The sequence below is a fragment of the Colias philodice genome, chromosome 9, assembly GCF_061535455.1.
Source record: "Colias philodice isolate Cphi_HAF_F1 chromosome 9, ilColPhil1 Martin Lab GWU primary, whole genome shotgun sequence".
Lineage (NCBI taxonomy): Eukaryota > Metazoa > Arthropoda > Insecta > Lepidoptera > Pieridae > Colias > Colias philodice.
In genome coordinates, this window is record NC_143094.1 from 8,178,233 (window position 1) to 8,200,236 (window position 22,004).

Consider the following 22,004-nt stretch of genomic DNA (forward strand, 5'->3'; position numbering starts at 1 on the left):
AGATGTTCTTTTAAATGTGTAATTTGCTCCAACGGATTTTCACGGATCGTTTCAAAAATGTTCAATATCTGCATTGTAAATCAATGCAAAATCTTCACACTTGATAACATTTAAGCGGATCACCGAGCGACGGTTAATCCAACAACCTAAAACTGGAAGGCCGAATGATAACAGCGAATGCATTGTTTTTATGGGGGGCCAATTGGGGATATAATAAAACCCGCCTTTTTCTTAATTCAGTGGACTGTATTTCTTCTTAATAACGATGTACAATTTCTTGATAATAACGACGTACAATTTCTTCTTAATAACGACGTACAATAGCTTCTTATTACTATATACAATAGTAGTAGGTACACTGAGCGACGACTGTTGACCGTGAGACTTCTTGCTTCTTGCTTCTTGCTGTTGCTCAAGTGATGAGCTCTTGACTGTGCGGAGTGGTGTGTGTTATGCGGTCAAAAGTCGTTTCTCTTATATAAAACTATAGGGATTACTCCCGACGGTGGGTAAGACGCCGTACCCCGTAGGCTAGAGGTGCATTTTTACACAGTATACACCCGACGGTGGTAAAAGTGCCGCGTGCGTCTACCGAAATGAATTTACTACGTTATACTTTACATAGACTCGATATAATAATAAAATATAGCAAAATAACAACGTATTATAAACTCTCTAAGTACATACAATAATATCACACTAAAACATTATAAAAAGATAATCAAAAACACACTATAAAACGTTACTCTATTCTACAATAAAAACACACGAAGGAACTTTATACATTAAAAAATACTTAAGACATGGTGAAACTATTTACAAGGGGTTGTCGTCCGTAACATCCTCCCCCCGGCGCAGAACCTCGGAGCCCTCATTTAACGGGAGGACGACTAACCTCCTAACGGGTCGCCTAAAAATCCCCCCCTTGGTCCTTACGTCGGCGCTGCGCACCACCTTGTCCGTCCCTTCGTACACACGTTCTATTTGCCCTAAAGGCCACACGTTGCGCGGTAATATGCCGTCTGTTATCAACACCACGTCCCCTTTCTTGACGTTCGGTGTCGACCGTACCGCGTCTCCCCTCGGTGTAAGCGTAGGCAAATACTCCCTCACCCATCTAGCCCAGAAAGCGTCGGCTAGCGCTTGCGCAACCCTCCAAGCCCGCTTGTCCAACCGGTTACTGGAACCTATCACTGGCATACCGTCTGCCGTTCCTAGTAAGAAGTGGTTCGGAGTTAACGCTTCCGGGTCCTCAGGATCGACTGAGACGTGCGTAAGCGGTCGCGAGTTTACCGTAAACTCGACCTCGTTCATTAACGTTTGTAGCACTTCGTCCCGGGGTGCCTGTTCGTTTAATACAACCGTCAATGCGCTCTTAACCGTACGGATTTGCCGCTCCCAGCTACCCCCTTGGTTGGGTGCGCCCGGGTCGATGAACCTCCACTTTGTTCTTTTTCCCAGTGCGCATCCTTCCAACTCTGGCAGCCACTCTGCGTAGGCGCGCCTTAATTCGACGTCGGAGCCGCGAAAGTTAGTACCGTTATCGCTCATTATAACCGCTGGCCACCCGCGTCGCGCGGCCATCCTACGTAGTGCCATTATGGCTGAGTCCGTACTCAAGCTATGTAAGATCTCTAAATGTATCGCGCGCGTTGTCATACACGTGAATAGCATTCCCCACCGTTTCTCTCTGCGCCTACCTACCGTGACCGTCATCGGGCCGAAACAATCTACTCCTGTACTCGCGAATGGACGGGAATACATGTCTAGTCGTACCCGCGGTAGGTTGCCCTTTATGGGCACACTTGGGTTGCGTCTCTTCACCGTGCATGTGACACATTTACTTATAACCGATTTTACTACGGCGCGTATACCTATTATCCAATACTTTTGCCGTAAATTATTTACTACGTGTTCGCGACCGATGTGAGCGTTTTCACTGTGTTCTTTAATGACGATGAGACGTGTGAGCGGGTGCTTGCCATCGAGTAGGACCGGCCGTTTTCGTAATTCAGGAACGTCGGCTGCGTTAATCCGCCCTCTCAAGCGCAATAGCCCGTCTTCGTCTATGCACACGTTCAACTTAAACGCGCGGCTAGTGCGCGGGACGCCTCTGCCGCACTCGAGCGCCTTGATTTCATCTGCGAAGCTCTCTCGTTGCGCCTGCTTCAACAACGTCCGTTCTGCCTGCTCCATCAACGTTACGTCCATAGTTCGTATTTGCTTACGGCATTTAGCGACGAACAATAAAACGCGCGCTAACGCCCGGGCGCATCGGGTATACGTTGAGAACCGCGTTACGTCTATCAACGGTGTTACTACGGTCGCGTGCGCTACGATTTCGCATGAAATTGTTGTCGGCTTTCCTACGCTCTCCTGGGGCCACGTCTCGGACGATTCTAATAAGAATCGCGGTCCCCTAAACCAGCTGTTCGTGCTCGTAAGTGCGGTATTTCCTGCTCGTGTGGCGGCGTCCGCTACGTTCTTGTCTGTTGGTACCCATCGCCACTGCTTTGCGTTTGTTAACTCGGTGATCTCGGTGAGCCTGTGCGCTACGTACGGCGTGTATCGCGCGGATTCGTTCCTAATCCAATGCAGTGCTGTCTTCGAATCGCTCCAGAATGTAGCTTCGCACGGTTCCCGATGCTCGCGCATAATTGACTCCGCTAGGCGTGCGCCTATTAGGCACGCCTGCAGCTCGAGCCGCGGTATCGTTTGCGCCTTCATGGGAGCTACTCTGGCTTTTCCTGCGATCAGCGCCACGGACACGCTGCCGTCATGGTTCACAAATCGCCAGTATGCGACCGCCGCATACGCCTGCTCGCTCGCGTCGCAAAACACATGTAATTGCCTACTTGCTATCTCTTTCTTTTCATAACAGCGCGGTAACCTCAACGCTTCTATGTACCGTATATCTGATAACCATTCGCTGAAGGCTTCAGCCTCCTCGACGGGCAATGGTTCGTCCCACGCGACTTGTTTGCGCCACAGCCCCTGCAACATAATCTTGGCTGTGACTGTATACGGGCTCAACAAGCCGAGTGGGTCGAATAACGCCATAACCGTCGCTAGCGCCTCTCGCTTTGTTGGTACGCGTTGCCCGTTCTTAATGTCGCCCGGAATCCTATTCATTGCCGTATTAAATGCTAACTCATCGCTACCCGATAACCACAAGATGCCTAGCGTTTTTTCATATGCGTGGGCGTTGGCGCCTAGCTCACGCGGAGCGCCGGCTCTATCCTCTCTACATACAGGTGCGAGTAACTCCTCTATGTTCGCGCTCCATCCTGCTAAATGGAAACCCGCGCGTTCGTAGACTTCTCTAACCTCCTGTATGGTGCGGGCGGCCACTTCCGCGGAGCTGAAGCTATCCAGCCAGTCGTCCATGTAGTGATTAAGCGTGATGGCCTCGTAAGCCAGTGCGTGGGATTCTTGATGATCTTGAGCGCATTTATTACGCACGCTGTGTGCTAAGAAAGGCGAACTCCTCGCTCCGAATATCATGGATGTCATGACGTATTTCTGCGGCGGACCTACTCGGTCGTCCCCTCGCCACAGAAAATGCTGCACCGCCACGTCTTCCGGACGTATTTTTATTCGCAAAAACATATCTCTTATGTCGGCCGATACTGCCACGGGCCGTTCCCGGAAGCGAAATAATACGCCGTTGAGCGATTGTAACAAGTCGGGCCCATCCAATAATACGTCATTGAGGCAGCGGCCTCCCACGCGCGCCGCCGCGTCGAATACTAGCCGCATCTTACCCGGTTTGTTCGGGTTCGTTACCGCGAAATGCGGCAAGTACCAAAGTCGCGTATCTAGTTCGTGCGTCGCGTGCGTGCTGCCTTCACACTTCTTGGCGTATCCTTCCTTGATGAGCCTGTCTATCTGCGCCGTATAATCCGCTTTAAAAGACGGCGATCTATCCATTTTCAACTCGATTCCTTGTAATCGTCGCCGGGCCGCTTCGTAGCTAGGTGGCATTATTATATCGCTATTCTTCCAAGGCAGTCCCACCTCATAATGCCCGTCCCTCAGCGCGACCGACGATTCGAAGGCTCGTACCGCGCGTTCATCTAACTCGCACGGTTTCACACGCATTGAAATACCTAACGCGTCTATTCCGAAATGTGCTTCCACTCTATCGCGCAGGTTTTCGTCCTCTGTGTTACTTTTAAATTCCTTATCGCTCACGACGTGTAACACCCTCTCATCGTCCCGCGTTATCGATCGGCGCGGCGCGGTCCCATGAATGACCCATCCCAACTGGGTAAGTGACGCCGCCGGTTCGTCATTCCCGCCGACCAATAAGCGTCGCGAAACGATTAAGTGCCAGTTGTCCGTTCCAATTAGTATTTTAGGCGTCGCGTTTTCGTAGCACAAGTCACGTGACCTTAACGATGTTAGGTGCGAGTGTACTAAATACTCGGCTCGCACCGTCTGACTACCGATACGCAAGTCTCTCATCGTATGCGCTTTTATTTGTTTGAAATCGCTCTGGCCGCGGCCGCGTACACTAATCTCTACTTTCCTGCTTTCGTTCTCATTCGTAGCAGACGAGATACCCCTTATACTTAGCGGCTGCGTTGGCCCCTGTGCGCGCACGATGTTTGCGAGTTCATCGTCTATCAAGGTGACTGTGGACCCTTCATCCAGTAGCGCGTACGTCTCTACTTCACCGCCAGCGCCTCTGACGGTGATAGGACAAACTTTAAGTAGTACTTTACTGAGAGCCGTCGTGGCGTGGATGGACGCCGTATGTACGGCTACGTCCTCGCTGTGTTCGCTTTCACGTTCGCTATTTTTCTTTTCTTGTAAATGTAATAACGCGTGATGACCTTCCCGGCACTCTTCCGTGCCACAGCGTTTTGCTTTGCATCGAAAACGTCTGTGTTTGCTATTCAGACACTGGAAACATACGTGTGTCTCTTTCGCCCATTCCCATCGTTTTTGAACTGGCATCGCTAATAGCTTTTTACACGTAAACGTCTTATGCTCCGCCCCGCAACAAAAGCATACGTCCTTACTCTCCACCGCCGCGGTGGCGTATACTTTCATCGGTTTGCGTTCGTTACGTTGTGCCGGCTCGTTATACCTACCAATGCTTCGACCGCCTATAGCGAGCCCCGAGGACGCGAAAGTGTGCCTTAGACTCCTATCCGCCTCTCGCATAAGGAAGCGTGATAGTGTCGTAATCTCTGGCTCCGCGTAATTTCCATGGTCTTCCGCATAATCGCACCAGCGTGACCGCATGTGCGGGCTCAACTTGTCTACTACCGTTCGCGCTAACATCGGGTTTTGCAAGTATCCTCGCTCATCTAGACACGATATTATCGTAACTATATTTTGCAACTTTATCGCGAACTGATTTATTTCGTTGGGCGCGGTCCCTAAACGCGGCAGACGCTTAATGTCCTCTAAAGCGCTGTCTATAATAACCTCCGGTCTCCCAAAACATTGCTCTAGTGTCTTTAGTATAACGTCCGGGTCGTTCGCTGTAAACAATAACGCGGATACGGCTTGCCTCGCTTCTCCTTTTAAGCAAGACCTTAAGCGTGCTATATTCTCGCTTGCCGTGAACCTATACTGCGCGTTTGTCTCTACATACGCTGCTTTAAACGGTAGCCATTCGCCCGGGGCCCCGTTAAAGCCTGGCAACTCCATAGCTTGCCTTGATGTCGGTCGATTCCACGTTAGCTGCTCTAACGTAACCGCGAGTTTTTCTATATCGCTCTGTCGCCGCGGCGACGGTGATCGTTGGTCCCTATGCCTATCCGGTACGCGACGAGACGTCAGCTCACGAATCCCTGTAGTACTCCGCCGTGCCTCTGGCGAGTGGTTCCGCGGCGTCTTCGCCTCTGCTCCTATCGCGGCTCTGGGGATTTCCGGCTCCCCCCGTGGCATACTTCGCTCTAACCAATCGTTCACGCGATGATTAATAATCTCTCCCTCAACGCTTTCCCTATCTGTTTCTTCCCGAATATCGACGACGTCCGCCTCGAGTCGTTTTCGTTCTAAATCGGCCTCGATGCGTAGCTCTTCCCGCCTAAATGCAGCTAGCTTTTCCGCGGTTTCTAACTCTCGCCGTTTGATCCTAGCCGTTACGCTCGCCGACGAGCGTTGTGATCTAACCGATGGCGCCGCGGTGCGCCTAGCTTGCGTTCCTACTATCGTCGCGGGTGTCGTCATCGCGGGTGTCGTCGTGCCTACCCCAACGTGTGTGTCCGGGACTTCAAAGGTGTCGGCCGATGCCGACGCAGGACCTTCGGCGTGTACCCTATTCGCGTCCCCCGTAGTCTGACTGCGCGTTGTTGGCATCTTCTTCGGGCGCTGGTGCCCCCCTACCTGCCTAACTGGCCCTAACAGACCTTCAGGAGGGCTCGGCTCGCACCGAGATATGCTCCTTCAGGGATGGAATATAAGGATAGGAAAGGGAGGGCCTACCCGGCAGAGAGTGCTGGAAAGTACTGGGTGCTCTGTCACCGGCGGGAGTGTCCGGTGCTTTTGGCAGTACCTACAGTCCGGTCCCAATACCGTCCAACACCTTACCGGCGTAGCAGTGCTTTTCGGTTCGACGCCCGTTGCGCCTTTCGACTGAACCGGCAGTGTCACACCACGCACTGCACCACTGTCTTGCAACAGCGTTAAGCTCTGAATTCACAGCCTTTGACACCGTTAGGTGCTGTGAATTAGAGGCGCGGTGAAAACCGCGTTTTTTAATTGAAGCTGGATCACCACGATGCCGCTGACTCGCTGCGCTGACTCGCTGCGTTGCTCGCTGTGCTGGCTCGCTGCGCTGACTCGTTGCGCCGCTCTGCACTGCAAACGCCTGCCCGTCGCACCGTTGGGTGATCTTGATGTTACTTGGGTCTCTTCGGTCTTCAACCAGGTCTTCTTAACGCTCGTACCGGTTTCTTATTGATCCGGCTTCCGAAGGGCCAACCTCTATGGGGGGCCAATTGGGGATATAATAAAACCCGCCTTTTTCTTAATTCAGTGGACTGTATTTCTTCTTAATAACGATGTACAATTTCTTGATAATAACGACGTACAATTTCTTCTTAATAACGACGTACAATAGCTTCTTATTACTATATACAATAGTAGTAGGTACACTGAGCGACGACTGTTGACCGTGAGACTTCTTGCTTCTTGCTTCTTGCTGTTGCTCAAGTGATGAGCTCTTGACTGTGCGGAGTGGTGTGTGTTATGCGGTCAAAAGTCGTTTCTCTTATATAAAACTATAGGGATTACTCCCGACGGTGGGTAAGACGCCGTACCCCGTAGGCTAGAGGTGCATTTTTACACAGTATACACCCGACGGTGGTAAAAGTGCCGCGTGCGTCTACCGAAATGAATTTACTACGTTATACTTTACATAGACTCGATATAATAATAAAATATAGCAAAATAACAACGTATTATAAACTCTCTAAGTACATACAATAATATCACACTAAAACATTATAAAAAGATAATCAAAAACACACTATAAAACGTTACTCTATTCTACAATAAAAACACACGAAGGAACTTTATACATTAAAAAATACTTAAGACATGGTGAAACTATTTACAAGGGGTTGTCGTCCGTAACAGTTTTCATTTTATAAAGGTCGCCACTGATAAACGTATGACGACCTCGTGATTCGTGAATACGGAAGAAACAGGTCAATATAAATTTACCAAATTATAAATTTATCATTGTAAGCGCTCGTGTCGTCAGAAACATATTTTTCCGTCGACTTCACTCGGTAAATATGTCGCCGACAAAGCTCAAGGTTGACCTCCGAGATAAACGCGATAACTTTAGGGTTACAGGCTTTATGATGCATCGAGGAAACGCGACGGTAAAGATTTATCTTAAAATGTTTACTCAAGATGTCTAGACAGGATTGTAGTTAAGATGTTCGTCATTTTTTGGAAATACCAAGCTTGCCTTTATGCACTAGTACCACAATAGTACCTACATGTGAATCGGCGGGAGTGAGTTTAATTCCCTTAGGAATTAATAAAGCGGATAGCTCTACAAATAGCGGGGCGCGTAACGACTTGATAGAATAATATGCTATCTGCAGCCTTGTCCCCGTTCGGCGACCCACTTGCATGTCCTGGAGGATGCTCTTTTACTAGCACACTTCTGAACCAATTACACCATTTGAAACTATGAGAAAATAAATGCAATCCCTCTTCACTTCGAATGAGTTGCATATTTTTTCCATTTTAACATTACTTTGTCTTCTTGTTATTCATTAGATAAGATCTTTAAATAAATAAGCATATTTCTAAGAAGTGCATTTTATGGACAACAAGAGATAACTGCTAATGATTCTCATAGTCAAATTAAACGTTAATATACGAGGAGAGATGTTGATTATATAATAGCAAGTATATATAAATAGGAGCAAGTGACGCACGTTGCAGTGGATGCACACGCTGTGAGTCAGGCGCGGTCGGCCAGGTCAAGGCTATGCTGGAGTGTGCCCTGATTTGATGACCTGCTTCCGAACTCCCAATTGTACCGTCAACCGCTTCTGTACACATCAAATGCTTTCATAATCCTTACACAGCAATTATGAATTGTTGTGTTGTGTAAGCAAAATTCGTAGTGTCGCAATTGTTTCACTGAACAACTAAATTATATTAATGTTTCTCGCAATTGAATGACCAAGAATAAATACATTATGTAGGAAATAAAAAAAAAATTAGAAGATATTCAAGATGTAATTGCAAACATAAGTACTCGAATCAGTTAATGGACTATTATCGCTGATCTGAATATTGCTTTGGACTTGAGAATTATTATAATTTTTTTTTTTTTGGTTGGAGACACGTCTGTCTGTACCTGTCGTGACTATGGCTCATCAAGCCCCGATCTTTCACGCATTTTATAGGAGATTAAAAACTTCGTCTCGGTATGTATTACGTAACGCTCGACTCACGACGAACACTGCGTTATCGTATTTCAAGGGCAGTTCATCGATGTGCACTGTGCTGTGTGCAGGACTATGTAGCGCCTACATTGTGTGCTATACGTGCTGTCATGCATTCCAAAGATAACGTTAATGTTCTCTTCGGCTCTAGTTAAAAACGATATTTCACCGTGCACTACAAAGTAATGTCAAACCATTCTGTTACAATGTAATGGTGCACAATATGCTCGAAATAACTTATTTTACGAGCATTTTATAGCAATAGGACTTATTGGTAAAAAAACGTGTTCAAACCGGCTCTGGACCTAATTTACTGTGAGAATGTTAAGACTAAATAACTTTTGCGAAACTGTTCAAACGACCGCATAAAATAGATTTACAGTCGCGGAAATACAATAAAATAACTAGAAATAGATATTGGAGAACAGCGACTTACAAAATATAGAACTGGTTGGTTGATTGATAGATGTCGAGGCTTAATCACTTCCGACTAACCGGGAATGTGATCTATTTTCTAAACACTGCCAACAATAAATGGTTTAGCTTTATAGTCTTAAAAGTCTGTATCTCTCAGAAAAGAAACACGCTGAATTGATTTAAAAACTGTCATTTATTCACTTGTTTTTTTGTACAGGATCAGCACTATAATATGTTTTCTAGACATAATTAAAAATAATCGTTACAGCCAGTTATGCGTAATCTATGAGCACATGTCAGTTAATGGCGATAACTTTTAAATTGATAGAGCAGAGGTGAACCTGCAAGGATAAAAAACAGCAGATGCAATTACAGTACAGGGACCGTTGAAATGTCAAGCATATTCAAGCAAGTCGATAAAAATACCTCTGCTAGAACCGAGACTTGACAAACATTAGTTAGAACACGTTCTATCATTACCAGGTGTCCTGTAACCGTAACCACATGTTAATTTATTAAATCGATTAGCATTACAGAAGCAAAATTTAATGAAGGTCTTGTTGCAAGTTATCTGCAATCGAAAAACGAAACCAAGAGATTTATTTCACGGTCATCATTTATATCTTGATACAATGTGATGGGATCGATTGTCGGAAATGATTTACAAGACTTGATTAAAGGGCAGAATAAAACCTCGCTACGGACAGCGGCGTCGGGGTACGTTAATGCTATATCCAATTAAATTACAAGATTATCCATGCTATTTTAATAATAAGTAATTACAAGTCATTAAACGGTGAACAATATAAATTGAACTCGTTGCCCATTATCGGTAGATGTAAGATGCCAGAAAAAAATCACTTAAATTGTATTCATTCTAGAGTTAAATTATAAGTAGGTCTTCTTTAAAATTTACAGTTATTCAAAGCAAATTTCCCAAAGTTGATTTTCGATGTCTTTTTCAAACTTAAACTGATTCATTCAACTAGTTCTTCTTTACCGTTGCTAATCTGTAGAATTCCTTACAGAGGAGTATTTTTAAAATTGAAATTTGAAACTTCATTCCTGCCTACAGTAGGAAATGGCAAGTCGGAATAGTTTTACGAGAGGTGGTAGTAAAATTCTTGCATTATACTCGTGTTGGTAGTTTATACAAGTGCTCTTATTGGCAATGTGAGCTTGCACCAAAGCGACTTTTATTCCTAGCGTGAACAATGGCCGAGACGCCAATACAGCCGGTTTTGTTACTCTCAGTGCGATCACAACTACGAGTTACGACGCTATAAATTCAATATACTAAGACGTGCCCGTGACCTGCGAGGCGTTCGTCTTGCTTCGCCGGTCTAAGTAATACGATCTATGTATTTACATTGAGCTATTTTTACACTACGTCCTAAGGTAGCGTCAAGTCACATAAACCTCTTCGAGGCTTCGCTCTTGTTTCATGATTTTGCTCGTTTGTAATATCCTTAGCTTCATAAAGCTTACTTTTCTAAAACGCTTATTATTGTTGTAAGGTAAATTAACTGGATGTGGAAAGGTCTAAAACCCAGCCTAGAGCCTTGGCAATTGTCCAGCACTGCAACTAGGACACACGTTCGTAGGTGTCAGTCGAGAACGGAGAAACCGTTGTTGGCAGTCTCCTTAATAGGTTATGCGGAATTCGCACTAGTAGCATCAGCCAGTGTATAATAAATATTTGATGACTACACGACGAAGGAAGGTAAACGTACCAATTCAGGCGATTTTTAAAATCATTTTCAAGGCAACGTTGTATTAGCACATGTGTCATGCTCATCGCGTTCAATTATTGTGCAAATAAAATCTCGAGCAATTCAATGTTAAGTGCAAATTTTATGTGCATTAGGCGCTGGAATAAATTCCAGCGACCAGTCTTCATATTGCAAGTCATAAGGAAACTGTGATTTATATTATTTTTATGAGCTCCGTCTCGAAATGATACTTTGTGATTACGAATAGTCAATATGTCATAGTTATGTGTATGTCAATTCAAGACTAGACCTTCGATACACCTTCAAATGTAATAGCATATTGGTGCTTATTAGCCTTGACCATGACTAGCAATTAGATAGAATTATCTTCAATTTATCCCACTACTAATGTGCCTCCCAGCGGTCTGACATAATGTTCAACTTGGCATGCAATTATTCTGCACATGCGAATTAGACCTTGCACACTATGCATTTGCAGGTTACATTAAGTTATTGTTCTTAGATAACGACTATGAATGATTTATGTTCCGAGGCTCAAATATGACTTCATTTATCACATGCCAATTGTATACCATCTGGACGCCGAATTTTCGTTCTAAATTAAAACTATGATCTTGTTAAAGCCCACATGTTTTATTTAAAATAAATATACATAATTATTTTGTCTAATTGCGAAATTGGCAAATGTTGTGGGAGACGACACAGGCTGTCAATCTTTTTCTATAAAAAACTGCAGATCTTATCTTTTGGCAAAATTTTCTTCCGAGCTGGAGTCAACGGCTTCTGTGACAGCACTGACAGCGGACACGGACTATGCCAGAGAAATAAATAGATACACCATTTTAAGCTTTTAGAAAAAAAATTGTTTATCTACTTATTGTTCCGCCTTGATATTGAAAAATTGCTCCACTCCTACACGAATTTCGTATTTTAATGTTTTAGTTTTGTAATCTCCTCTTAATAAATTAGAGTGCGATCAACTCTTTGATTAACGTTATTATTAGTTTTAACTTTGCTTAACAAATAGAAAATTAAACAAATAGAAAACAGAAATGAAATGGATATTTTAGTATAAAATATTATATTTTAGAACATTTTCATTGTAATTTAAGAAAGCAAGAGTGTTGTTTTGCGGTAATTAATATTGCATAAATTTAGCTAAAAGTTTTTGTAACGTTGCGTGCATTCTTTGTCGGAATTTCTGATAAAATAAAACAAAAAACTCTACTGGATTTCTTTGCCCTTTGTGAATTACTAAGAACTTGTCAAACCAGTAGCGTTTTATTACAGTGTTGTTTTGTTTAGGACTATAAATAAGGATGACTTATAACTTGAATTTGAAGTATAATTACATACGTTAAATTTAAGGCTTCAACTTTTGGAGGCACAAGAGCAAAGTACCTATGCTAAATGGGAAGATAGTTTGAATGATGAATGAAACTGCATAGTAACAGTGTCCCAATTACAGTAACATGTAGTTGTGTCATCGTTACCCTACAGTGAGGACAATGCATTACGCAACCGATGCATTTTATCCATCTGTATGTCACTCACGCGCGCCGCACAACGGTCGACGCATCAATGTATTGCTTTGACCTATTTGAGTCTAGTGAATACAATTTGAATAGTAGAAAATGGATTTATTTCATCATATTTTAGAGCTGAACAAGCTGTTATTTCATTTGTGTTTAAATTATTTTTACAGATTGCTTCTGCTGTGCATTTATCCAACAGAAAATCAATTTTGAATTCTTCATTCATATGCTAAAAGTATGTCCAATATATTAATTATTTTTTTCACGCATATAATATCGATTGTTTATTACATTTTCATTTAATTTCCGGATTCCTGCAGCACGTCTGTTTTTACAGGCGCTCAATAAAGTCCCAAAGTAAACATGTAACCAAAAACAAACATCGCATCTTCGCATCGTTGTCATACAAAAATAACTCGCTTTCGCAAGAACACTCGTAAATACACTCATAAAACATGACCAATTACTATATTTTTTGACATGTTTCGTGATTAATATCTAAAAAAGTGACAAATCTCATATATTATAATTTTTTGTGGAATGAACTACTCTGCAGAAACCTTTAAAGACGATATGATGTTAAGAAAAGCGAAAGACTTATGAAATTCTCATATATATGAAGAAACAGAAACAAATAAGCAAGACAACGATTCTATATTTTCCCAAGGCCTAGAATATAATATAAGCCCGCGGCGAAACCTTGATTGCCCAGTGCAATATCACTGCGAATGCGGACTCAATAGTTATATCACGTAAATCATACGGTATGAAACACGAACCTGTAAAGGAGTGACTGCCCCATTTCGTGATACAAGAATGGACTTTACTTTACCCGAAACAGAGCTTATATTCCTAGAGCTCTGAGACTGAAATACGGCAAATATTGTTTGCTAGTAGAGTGTAAGTCGATGCGCTTGCAGGCGAAAGTAAAACTAAAGCTATTCACTAAAAGCCTACGTTCATCTAACATCGTAACATAATGCCTAAACATTACATAATCGTCCGTGTGACTGAATAGAACGGTAACATGGTTCTTAGCAGGTCACATTCGCGACTAACATCAGTGATTGTCAAGTGCATAGAAGTCAACGAACAGGATGACCATTGCGTATTCAATAGATGCTCTTTAGCCTTGACTTCCTCCTGTACTCAATGGCTCCCAGCCAAAACTATAAGTTCTGCTTCAGTTCGTTTAAATTCCGTCCTTCCAGGATCTATCATCGAGCGAGCATTTCAAACTACAAATGAAACTAAAACATATTTACAATGTACGGTAATTAGAACGCTAAGTGAGAGAAAACCTAATTTGTCACTGGTCAGTTCAGCACGCTCGGTTTTCTCATTACGCTGCCATTGAACGTAACGAATGACCAGCACCGATGCATGTGTGGGTATTAAAGGTTATGCAGTCGGCGTGTTAAGTCTGCTATTATCTTTTAATACCATCGACTTCATTATTCGCTACATTTTTTGCGACGGCAGCGAGGCGCGGCACTGCGAGTCGCCGACACGGGTTTGATAACCCGGAGACCTTGGTCTTAATTGCGCTTCAGCAGACCATTCCGCCACGTCCACTTTTTATTCGCCTGCATCGCTAGTAACAACACGACAACGATAATAACCCGTCCAACTTCGAATGATACATAATACGAGAAAGACTTAAACCAGTCGTGCACTTGCTAAAAATAGTCGTGTAACTTTAAGAGAACTCTACTCAGAAAGCTAGTCATAGCGATTCTTTACAGATTCGCTCGATAAATCACATTTTTGTCGTTCTGTTTTTTGTTCTGAAATGTCATACCATATCCGTCATGAAATATACCAGGGATAAACGAAGAAAATTAATCTAATAGGCTTATATAGATGTATACTCGATGAAAGCGTCTCTACCTAGATACATTGAAAAATCTCTACAATTTTCTTTCACATGCTTCTTTTCTACTATGTTGTTATTATTAACAAAATCTTTTATTGTTTCAGGTAAGCGGGATAAATTACCAGACTCTTTTACGCATCAGGTATTTAACGTATGAATTACCTATCACTATTATTTTAATTTTCAAAATAATTCGTGGTACTACATTAATTTAATCCCTTAACAATGCAATACCAATCCACGTTTTGCCTAGTAACTAAGTATTTTTAATAGGTCTAAACTATAAATGCATGTGATTTAATTCTTCACATTCAATTGTTTCAAGTTTTCCTTATCCACGTCCACTTCAGCAATATGCAATAGATTTTAATCTGAAACAGTGCAAGTGCGCTATAAATATGAGTTACTAAAAGTATGAAATTGTATAAATAATGTCATTGACTAAAACACTCTAAACAATCGCGATGACTTCAATAACGTGATGACTTTGAGTGGTCGGAGCGGGGTGGGGGGAGAAGCAATCGAGCACTTTGTGCACGCATGACTGAGTAACATCACGACTGTACAAACATTGTCTGTACTCTGTAGCTCTGTACTATAGAGGCGGTGACAAAAAATATACTTTGCCCTGTTCAAGAAATGGACGGTTCGAGTCACTGATTTCAATTACAGTAAAAGTTCTTTATTCGCGGGCAATAGGTTCCGTAAATGTGCCGCCAATAGAGAAACCGTGAATATGGAATGGTAATTTGTATGGGGTTATAGGGGATACGTTCCTAGGTGACGAAATAAGGAAGCAAATACATAAAGAAATCAGTTTTATTGAAATTTTTGACCATACATATTTATTAATTACCATTTAATTATGTATTATCTTCAGGTTTAGGCAATGGCTTAGCACTTTTTACTCGTTTTTTAGTCGACATTATAAATTCGTAGTTGTAGTTCAGGCGTTTTCTAAGGATAACAATTGATTTTATTTAGGTAAATACATATATGTATGTACCGATGTACCGATTCGATCCGCGAATAAAGAATTTTGGGCCGCGAATATAGAAATTAGGTCGCATTTTTTCCACCCGCGAATAGTGAAACCGCGAATGAAGGAAGCGCGAAAAACTTTGACTGTATTGTTTCTTATAGGTCGTAGAGTCACGTTGTTATACGATGTTCAAACAAGTGTACCTCCTTGTAAAAAGCTTTTTATTTTCATAAATACGTTTAGAAATATTATTAGTTGCTATCTACCGTAATTAAAGTTGCACCCACACAATAACGAGTAATTAATTAGGTAGGTAAATAGTCTTAAGATTTATATTTAACTATTGCTCTATTATTTTATATTTATTACCTACGGCCTGATTTATATTTACATAACAATAAAGTTTTACACTTTTATCTCTATGTTATCCAATTCGCTTACTAAATTATACAAATCATGATATAAGAATCAAATTAGCCAAGATGATACTTCCAAAACACAGCAGGTCAATTACCCTGCGAACACGTGATTATGACGAACTAACAATTTGTCACCGAACATCATTCTCACGTCATACAGAGTTATCAAATCGTTGGATTGAACTTGATTATAAATATTTATGTAACATTCCATTAAAAAAATACACACGCACGTAAAATGTCCTTTTGTTTTTGGGAGTCGGTTAAAAATTATAAAACCCGTTGCGAACGTGATTCTGATGACGAACTGATTAACAACAATATATTCTCCTGATAATCACTCTTGATAACATCATTCATACGAACCTACTCAAATAAGGTTGGTTTGATAACCTGAATTTAATTAGGTGAACTAGTAACGCAGATCAGGTACACGATAGAAAATTCATTGAATATTAGATTTATCCAATCAAACATATACAGAAAAGGTAATCAAATAAATAAAACATTTATTTTATTCAAATATAGAGTTAACATTCAGGCCTTGATCTTCAGTGTTATATACCTATGAAAAATTACGTTTTTAGAACCTAATGTGGAATCGTATTAAAATATAATTACATATTAATTATTATGTATAGGTGCGTGTACATTAATAATTTATATTTACGGTATTTAAAGTGTTTTATTAAATTTTCTCGATAGTCGCTTATCGAAAATCATTCAATAATAGGTAGGTAGGTAGGTAAGTAGTTAAAAATATTTTGAACGACGACGAATATGTTTAAATCAGACACTTTTATTAAACCGTGCCTAGCTCCTAAGAAAACATGCAATGATAACATTGCAAACGAACTCGTTATACTTACTTTGAAAACAATTTGTTTAAAACAAAAAGTTTTGATAAAGTGCTTTTACATTGTCACCTATTTGATTTTCTGTGCCACGGCTGCGCGACTCGGCAGAGGCATGCGGGGTGGTTGCGGGGTGCGAGCGGTGGTGTGACGTCACGCTCGACCGTGGCAGTGAGTATAGTGAGAGCGGCCGCGTCGTTGTTCGCTCGCTCTACGTACTTCGTTCACGACGGTCGCGCGCGCGTAACGTGTTTGTGTTTGTATTTTAACGTACGCGGTAACTTCTCTGGCTCTGCATTTTATCTAGACAAACTCGTGTGACTTTTCTCCCTGCATTGCCTATTGTAGCGTTGACAAAAACTCGGTTCGCATGAGACTTTCTGTCTTATTGGAGTGGAAGTAGAGACGACCGACGGTGAAATAGGATTTGTTTCGGTCTCGACGCCGGTTACATTAGTGGATGTTATTATAGCGTTTTGATAGTTCAGTGCGACCAAAAGTGAAGTGTTGGACGTAGGGATAATGTCCGTCGGCGGTCGTGAACACGGGAGCGTTTGACGCGCTCGTCGACATGAGACGCCGCTGGTCCAACAACGGAGGGTTCCCGTTGCGTATGCTCGAGGAGAGTTCATCAGAAGTGACTTCCTCATCTGCTTTGGGATTTCCTCCGGCTATGGTTATGTCGCCGGAATCGCTAGCCTCGCCCGAGTACGGGCTCGAGCTTTGGGGCTACGATGATGGCATCAGTTACAACACTACCCAGTCGCTGCTCAGTACACATTCGTGCACGATGCAGCAGCAGCAGCCGCCCACGCAGCCCTTGCCGTCTATGCCGCTGCCGATGCCACCCACGACGCCTAAATCGGAAAACGAATCTATTTCATCAGGTTAGTTATCGGAACTTTCTGGTAAATTTTTCATACAAATGTTTACATCAAATTTTGGCGGTCGGCGATGTGCCGGTGCCGATCTGCGGCCGAGGCGGTGCGATGCTGTCATCGACCTTTGGCCTGGATACCTTGACCGGGCGACACAGGCCGATGTCTCTGCGCACAATGCTCATAATACAAACGTTTTGCTTACCTACATTTGCCACTTTGACCTAGACCACTTACCTATTTTCAATAATTAATGATTAGTATTATAAACATTTATTTTTCGGAACCTTAAAATCAATTTAACATTTTATTATAGTGATACATATACTGTATTAGAACATTTATTTTCATCAGACATTGAACAACGCATATTGCACCATGCGTTATTATAATTTATGGAACACACGCCATTAAGTTGAGAGTACAGTATGGTGATTGGTGACTAATCTTAGTAATGACAGAATAGTTTGTCCGTGGGCGACCTATGGTTAAAAAAACGCCACCCATGTTTACCTGCCCATATTACTCAAGTCAGTTATAGACTTATAGCGACGAGAGCTTGGGGATTGGTAGGTGTGATGGTGTACGTTGTTATTCTTAGTAAACAAAGTTGCTTGTTTGGTTTGTGGCCGCTAAATAGGTAGGAGGAACACTGTATGAGTAATTGTTATCGCGACACGTTCAAGGTTACCATGGAAAATTTAAAACATCCACAGCCCGTGTTCCGGAAACAGAAAACCGTCTGCATTCAAATAAGTTGTGAACGATAAACACTAAGCCGGTTCAATTAAAATACGATATAACTAATTGAGGTTTATCATTCATACCTTACTTGTGTATACATACTCCCCACATGGTTTTAGTTTTGTAGCAAGACACTAATGTTAATTTAGTTAATTCATGGCTGAATTACCTAACATGCGAAAGACTACTAATAAGTTATTATTTTCAATAGTTTTACACCTTTAATTACTGGTGTATAAGTGTTACTGCGTTTATGTGTATCTTACACTGCAAAAGCTTATGCGAAAGTTTTAGTTGATGGGCTTGATTTCATAAAAAATAAAAATGTATAGGAGAAAGTGCCTTTAGAAATTATGTAGCTAAGCATAAGAAATTGCCATAATTACAAGTTACTTCTCAAATCTCATTAGAAACTAGAATCGTAAGCTATAGTTAGAAAAGCAAAATGAGGTAGGTATAATCATGTCGAGTGAACTCGCAAACATAATTCAGTGGCTTTTGCCGTTCGGTAATTTTATATTTTGACTTCGCTTGTAAATGAAATCCTTCTGTACTGTATGTACATTATTGAGATTATTCTTATTATGTATAAAATTCTAATCTTTCACCATTCGAAAACACCTGAATCCAGTATTGAAGATTGCACAACATTATCTGAATTTCGAGAAAAATCACAAACGTGTTTGCAAATTACGTTAGACTTAGAGGAGCGTCCAGTAGAACGTCGCAGCTTACAAGACTATATTCGGCTGTATCAAAGGAACACCATTTTGTTGCCAGAATAGTACAATACTTAATCTATCATCAATTCTCGAGGGAGGTATGAGGGGTGCTCGGGATGAGGGACTCTCCCTCCTATTAGCATCAACTGTTGACTCGTCATGAACGAAGAATTTTCTATATTTAGATTAAAGAATGTGAAATGCTTCCATACACGACGCTAATATAATAGGAAATGTTCGGCAAAGGCAATTTAACATATATGTTATTGGAAACTTTATGTCTTCTAGTTATTCCACATAATATAGAAACATCTCAAACCACGAGTCACCATAAAATGTCGATCCCAATTTATAAATGGAATATCTAATATCATATTCTAATATGTCATAATATTCTAAATCGACTCCTTTCATACGATAAATAAAGTAATACACATATAAACAATTTAAAAGTGGATGCAGTGGGTTTCGTCGAAGAGGTTGGCTCGTTTGACCGGTTTAGAGACCACTTCGATGGTGAATCGCATCGCCTGACAAGGCACGTATGTCCATGATATATATGTATACAGCCATCTATGTATAATGGCAATGTTACAAAAATAAAGTCGTTCAATTCACATTCATTCCGATTGCAAAGGCCAGTCTCGGCGCAGTTTAAGAAAATAAATTGCACAGAAAATGCTTTAAACAATTTCTGCAAGTTTCACTGGAAATATGTTCGCCGATTTACTCTTGGCTTGCTAAAAAGTTAAAACTTTCGCTGGCATGAACTTTTTATCTTCACAATTTTTAGTGTCACTCAATAGCTATTATAATTTAAATAACAAAAGTACCTATTACATTATATCGCTAAGTGTACCTACCTCACACTAAACGTAACATTTAAATGTAGGTTAGATTCGTAAATTTTAGTGTTTATTATAATTAAACTAGATATTAATATATTCATTCTTTAGCAGTTTTTATAACGAAAGGCTTTTATTTTAATCATCATTTGAATATTCACAGAAACGATCAGTTTCTTTACAATATATTATGCAACGTAATGTTCTAGCAATTTGCTAATGGATCATATTGTTGCTACCTAAATGGCAAATTTAAAAGCTTTTATTCTTTAACAAAAACAAAATTAATGTTCAGGCTTCATCAAAAACACGTCATAAGACGTATGCGCAAAATAGTTCAATTCGTTTATCACAGACAACGCGAATTAATTAAACCGACACATTGTCAAAATCACTTTTTTTTTTATACATGATAGGCAGGCGTTTGACCACTATCCCGCCTGATGTAAAGCGGTGATGTGATCTATGAAGGAGCACGTCTGCCTAGAAGAAGCCTATTCACTCTAGACTTGAAGAGCTGTAGATTATAATGGTCCGGGAACACCGACGATGGAAGAGAATTCCACACCTTCGCAGTTCGAATGAAAAATGAATTCGCATAACGCTGAGTGCGTGTGTGCGGTATATCGACTGTGAAGGGATGGAGTTCCATTCCACGCCTAGATGTCCGATAAAGAAATGGAGAAGGTGGAATAAGGTGGTGGAGTTCATACGCACATTCACCGGAATGTATTCTATAGAAGACCGACAGACATGCAAATTGTCGGCGGTGATCTAGACTTTGGAGGTTACGAGTTACGACGAATCAACGAGGGATCGGCAATAATTCTGCAAGCTCGCCTCTCGATGGAGTCCAAAGCTCCAAGGTGAGTTTTGGCGGAACCCGCCCAAAGATGACTACAATACTCCACACACGACCGAACTTGGGCTTGATAAAGTTTTAGAAGCTGTTCCGGTGTGAAGTAATGTCTCACTTTAGCAAGTATTCCAAGTTTTTTGGCTGCTATATGGGCTTTGGACTCGATGAATTGTCCGAAATTGAGATTTGCAGAAATCGATACACCAAGTAGATCAAGGCTGTCAGTTAATGAGATCGGTACATCACAGAAAGATAGAGTTAGATGGAGAGAAGTCCGTTTGGCAGTGAAAAAACACGCTTGTGTTTTTTTCGCGTTAAACTCTACCAGATTAGCGTCACCCCAACTAGCGACATCCTGTAAGGCTGAGTTCATACGCGTAACCATGGCCTGCCGCTCGGATTTGGTGATGATTTGGGATGCTTGGGCATTGGACAGATACCTCTCTACTTGCGTTTCAAATAAAAAATTTGGCCTTTAAAATTATGTAGTAAGTCACTGACCTCCAAATAATGCGTATAATTTCTATATTTCAGTAAGTTCTCGAACTTGTCGCATATAACTATGATGGATTACAGTTTCTTTTGAACCAAAAAAAGTTTCGAGTTAAGATTTTCTTAACTCGATAACAACAGTATTAAAGTCATTAACGTTATTTTATGTTATCAGAAAATAAACTTAAGCTATTTATTATTTAATTGATATATACAAGTGAAAACGGGGATAATTTATCTTTAATAGTAGTAGCCACTCAACCCAGTCTCGGATGTGATACCAAAATATTAAGTAAACTGTTTGTGTCTAATAAATTACTAAACATTGAAACGTGCAAACTAATTGCAACTCATTAATACATTATACTATTATTAATAAATCTAATTTGCTTGCTTAATCAAGTGAATAGAAATGAATGAAAATGAAAATGCTAAACGCAATAACTATGGGATTATCCCCCACTTGATTAAAGTAACCCGCATCAGCCGTCGTCTAAATACATCAATAAAAGTTTAAGTCATGAGAATTAAAACTATCACAGATAACTATTGCCTAGCGACACAAACATGCGGGTAGAATTATTATTCTCTTATTACTTTTATGAAAACCCATAGATAGCACATTTAATCATGCTTATTAAAAATTCATTGTCGTTTGATATCTCTACTTCTGCACTGGGAAGATTATTATTATTTGGAACGCATACATAACAGT

The 22,004-nt window shown here is 41.3% G+C and overlaps 1 protein-coding gene across 10 annotated transcripts in view; it reads left to right on the forward strand.

Annotated features, from left to right (window-relative positions):
• The window catches only part of EcR (Ecdysone receptor), a 126,081-nt gene that overhangs the window by 86,431 nt on the left and 17,646 nt on the right, over nt 1-22,004 (forward strand). Inside the window, exon 1 of one of the 10 annotated variants that reach the window (XM_089698626.1) lies at nt 16,726-17,636. The exons of 4 other annotated variants lie outside the window; for them this stretch is intronic. In XM_089698626.1, the coding sequence (XP_089554752.1) occupies nt 17,321-17,636 (316 nt within the window). In that variant the 5' untranslated portion in view covers nt 16,726-17,320. Of the gene's footprint in view, nt 1-16,725; nt 17,637-22,004 lie in introns of those variants that run through there. 5 more of the 10 variants (XM_089698625.1, XM_089698623.1, XM_089698622.1 and 2 more) reach the window with 5 other exon arrangements.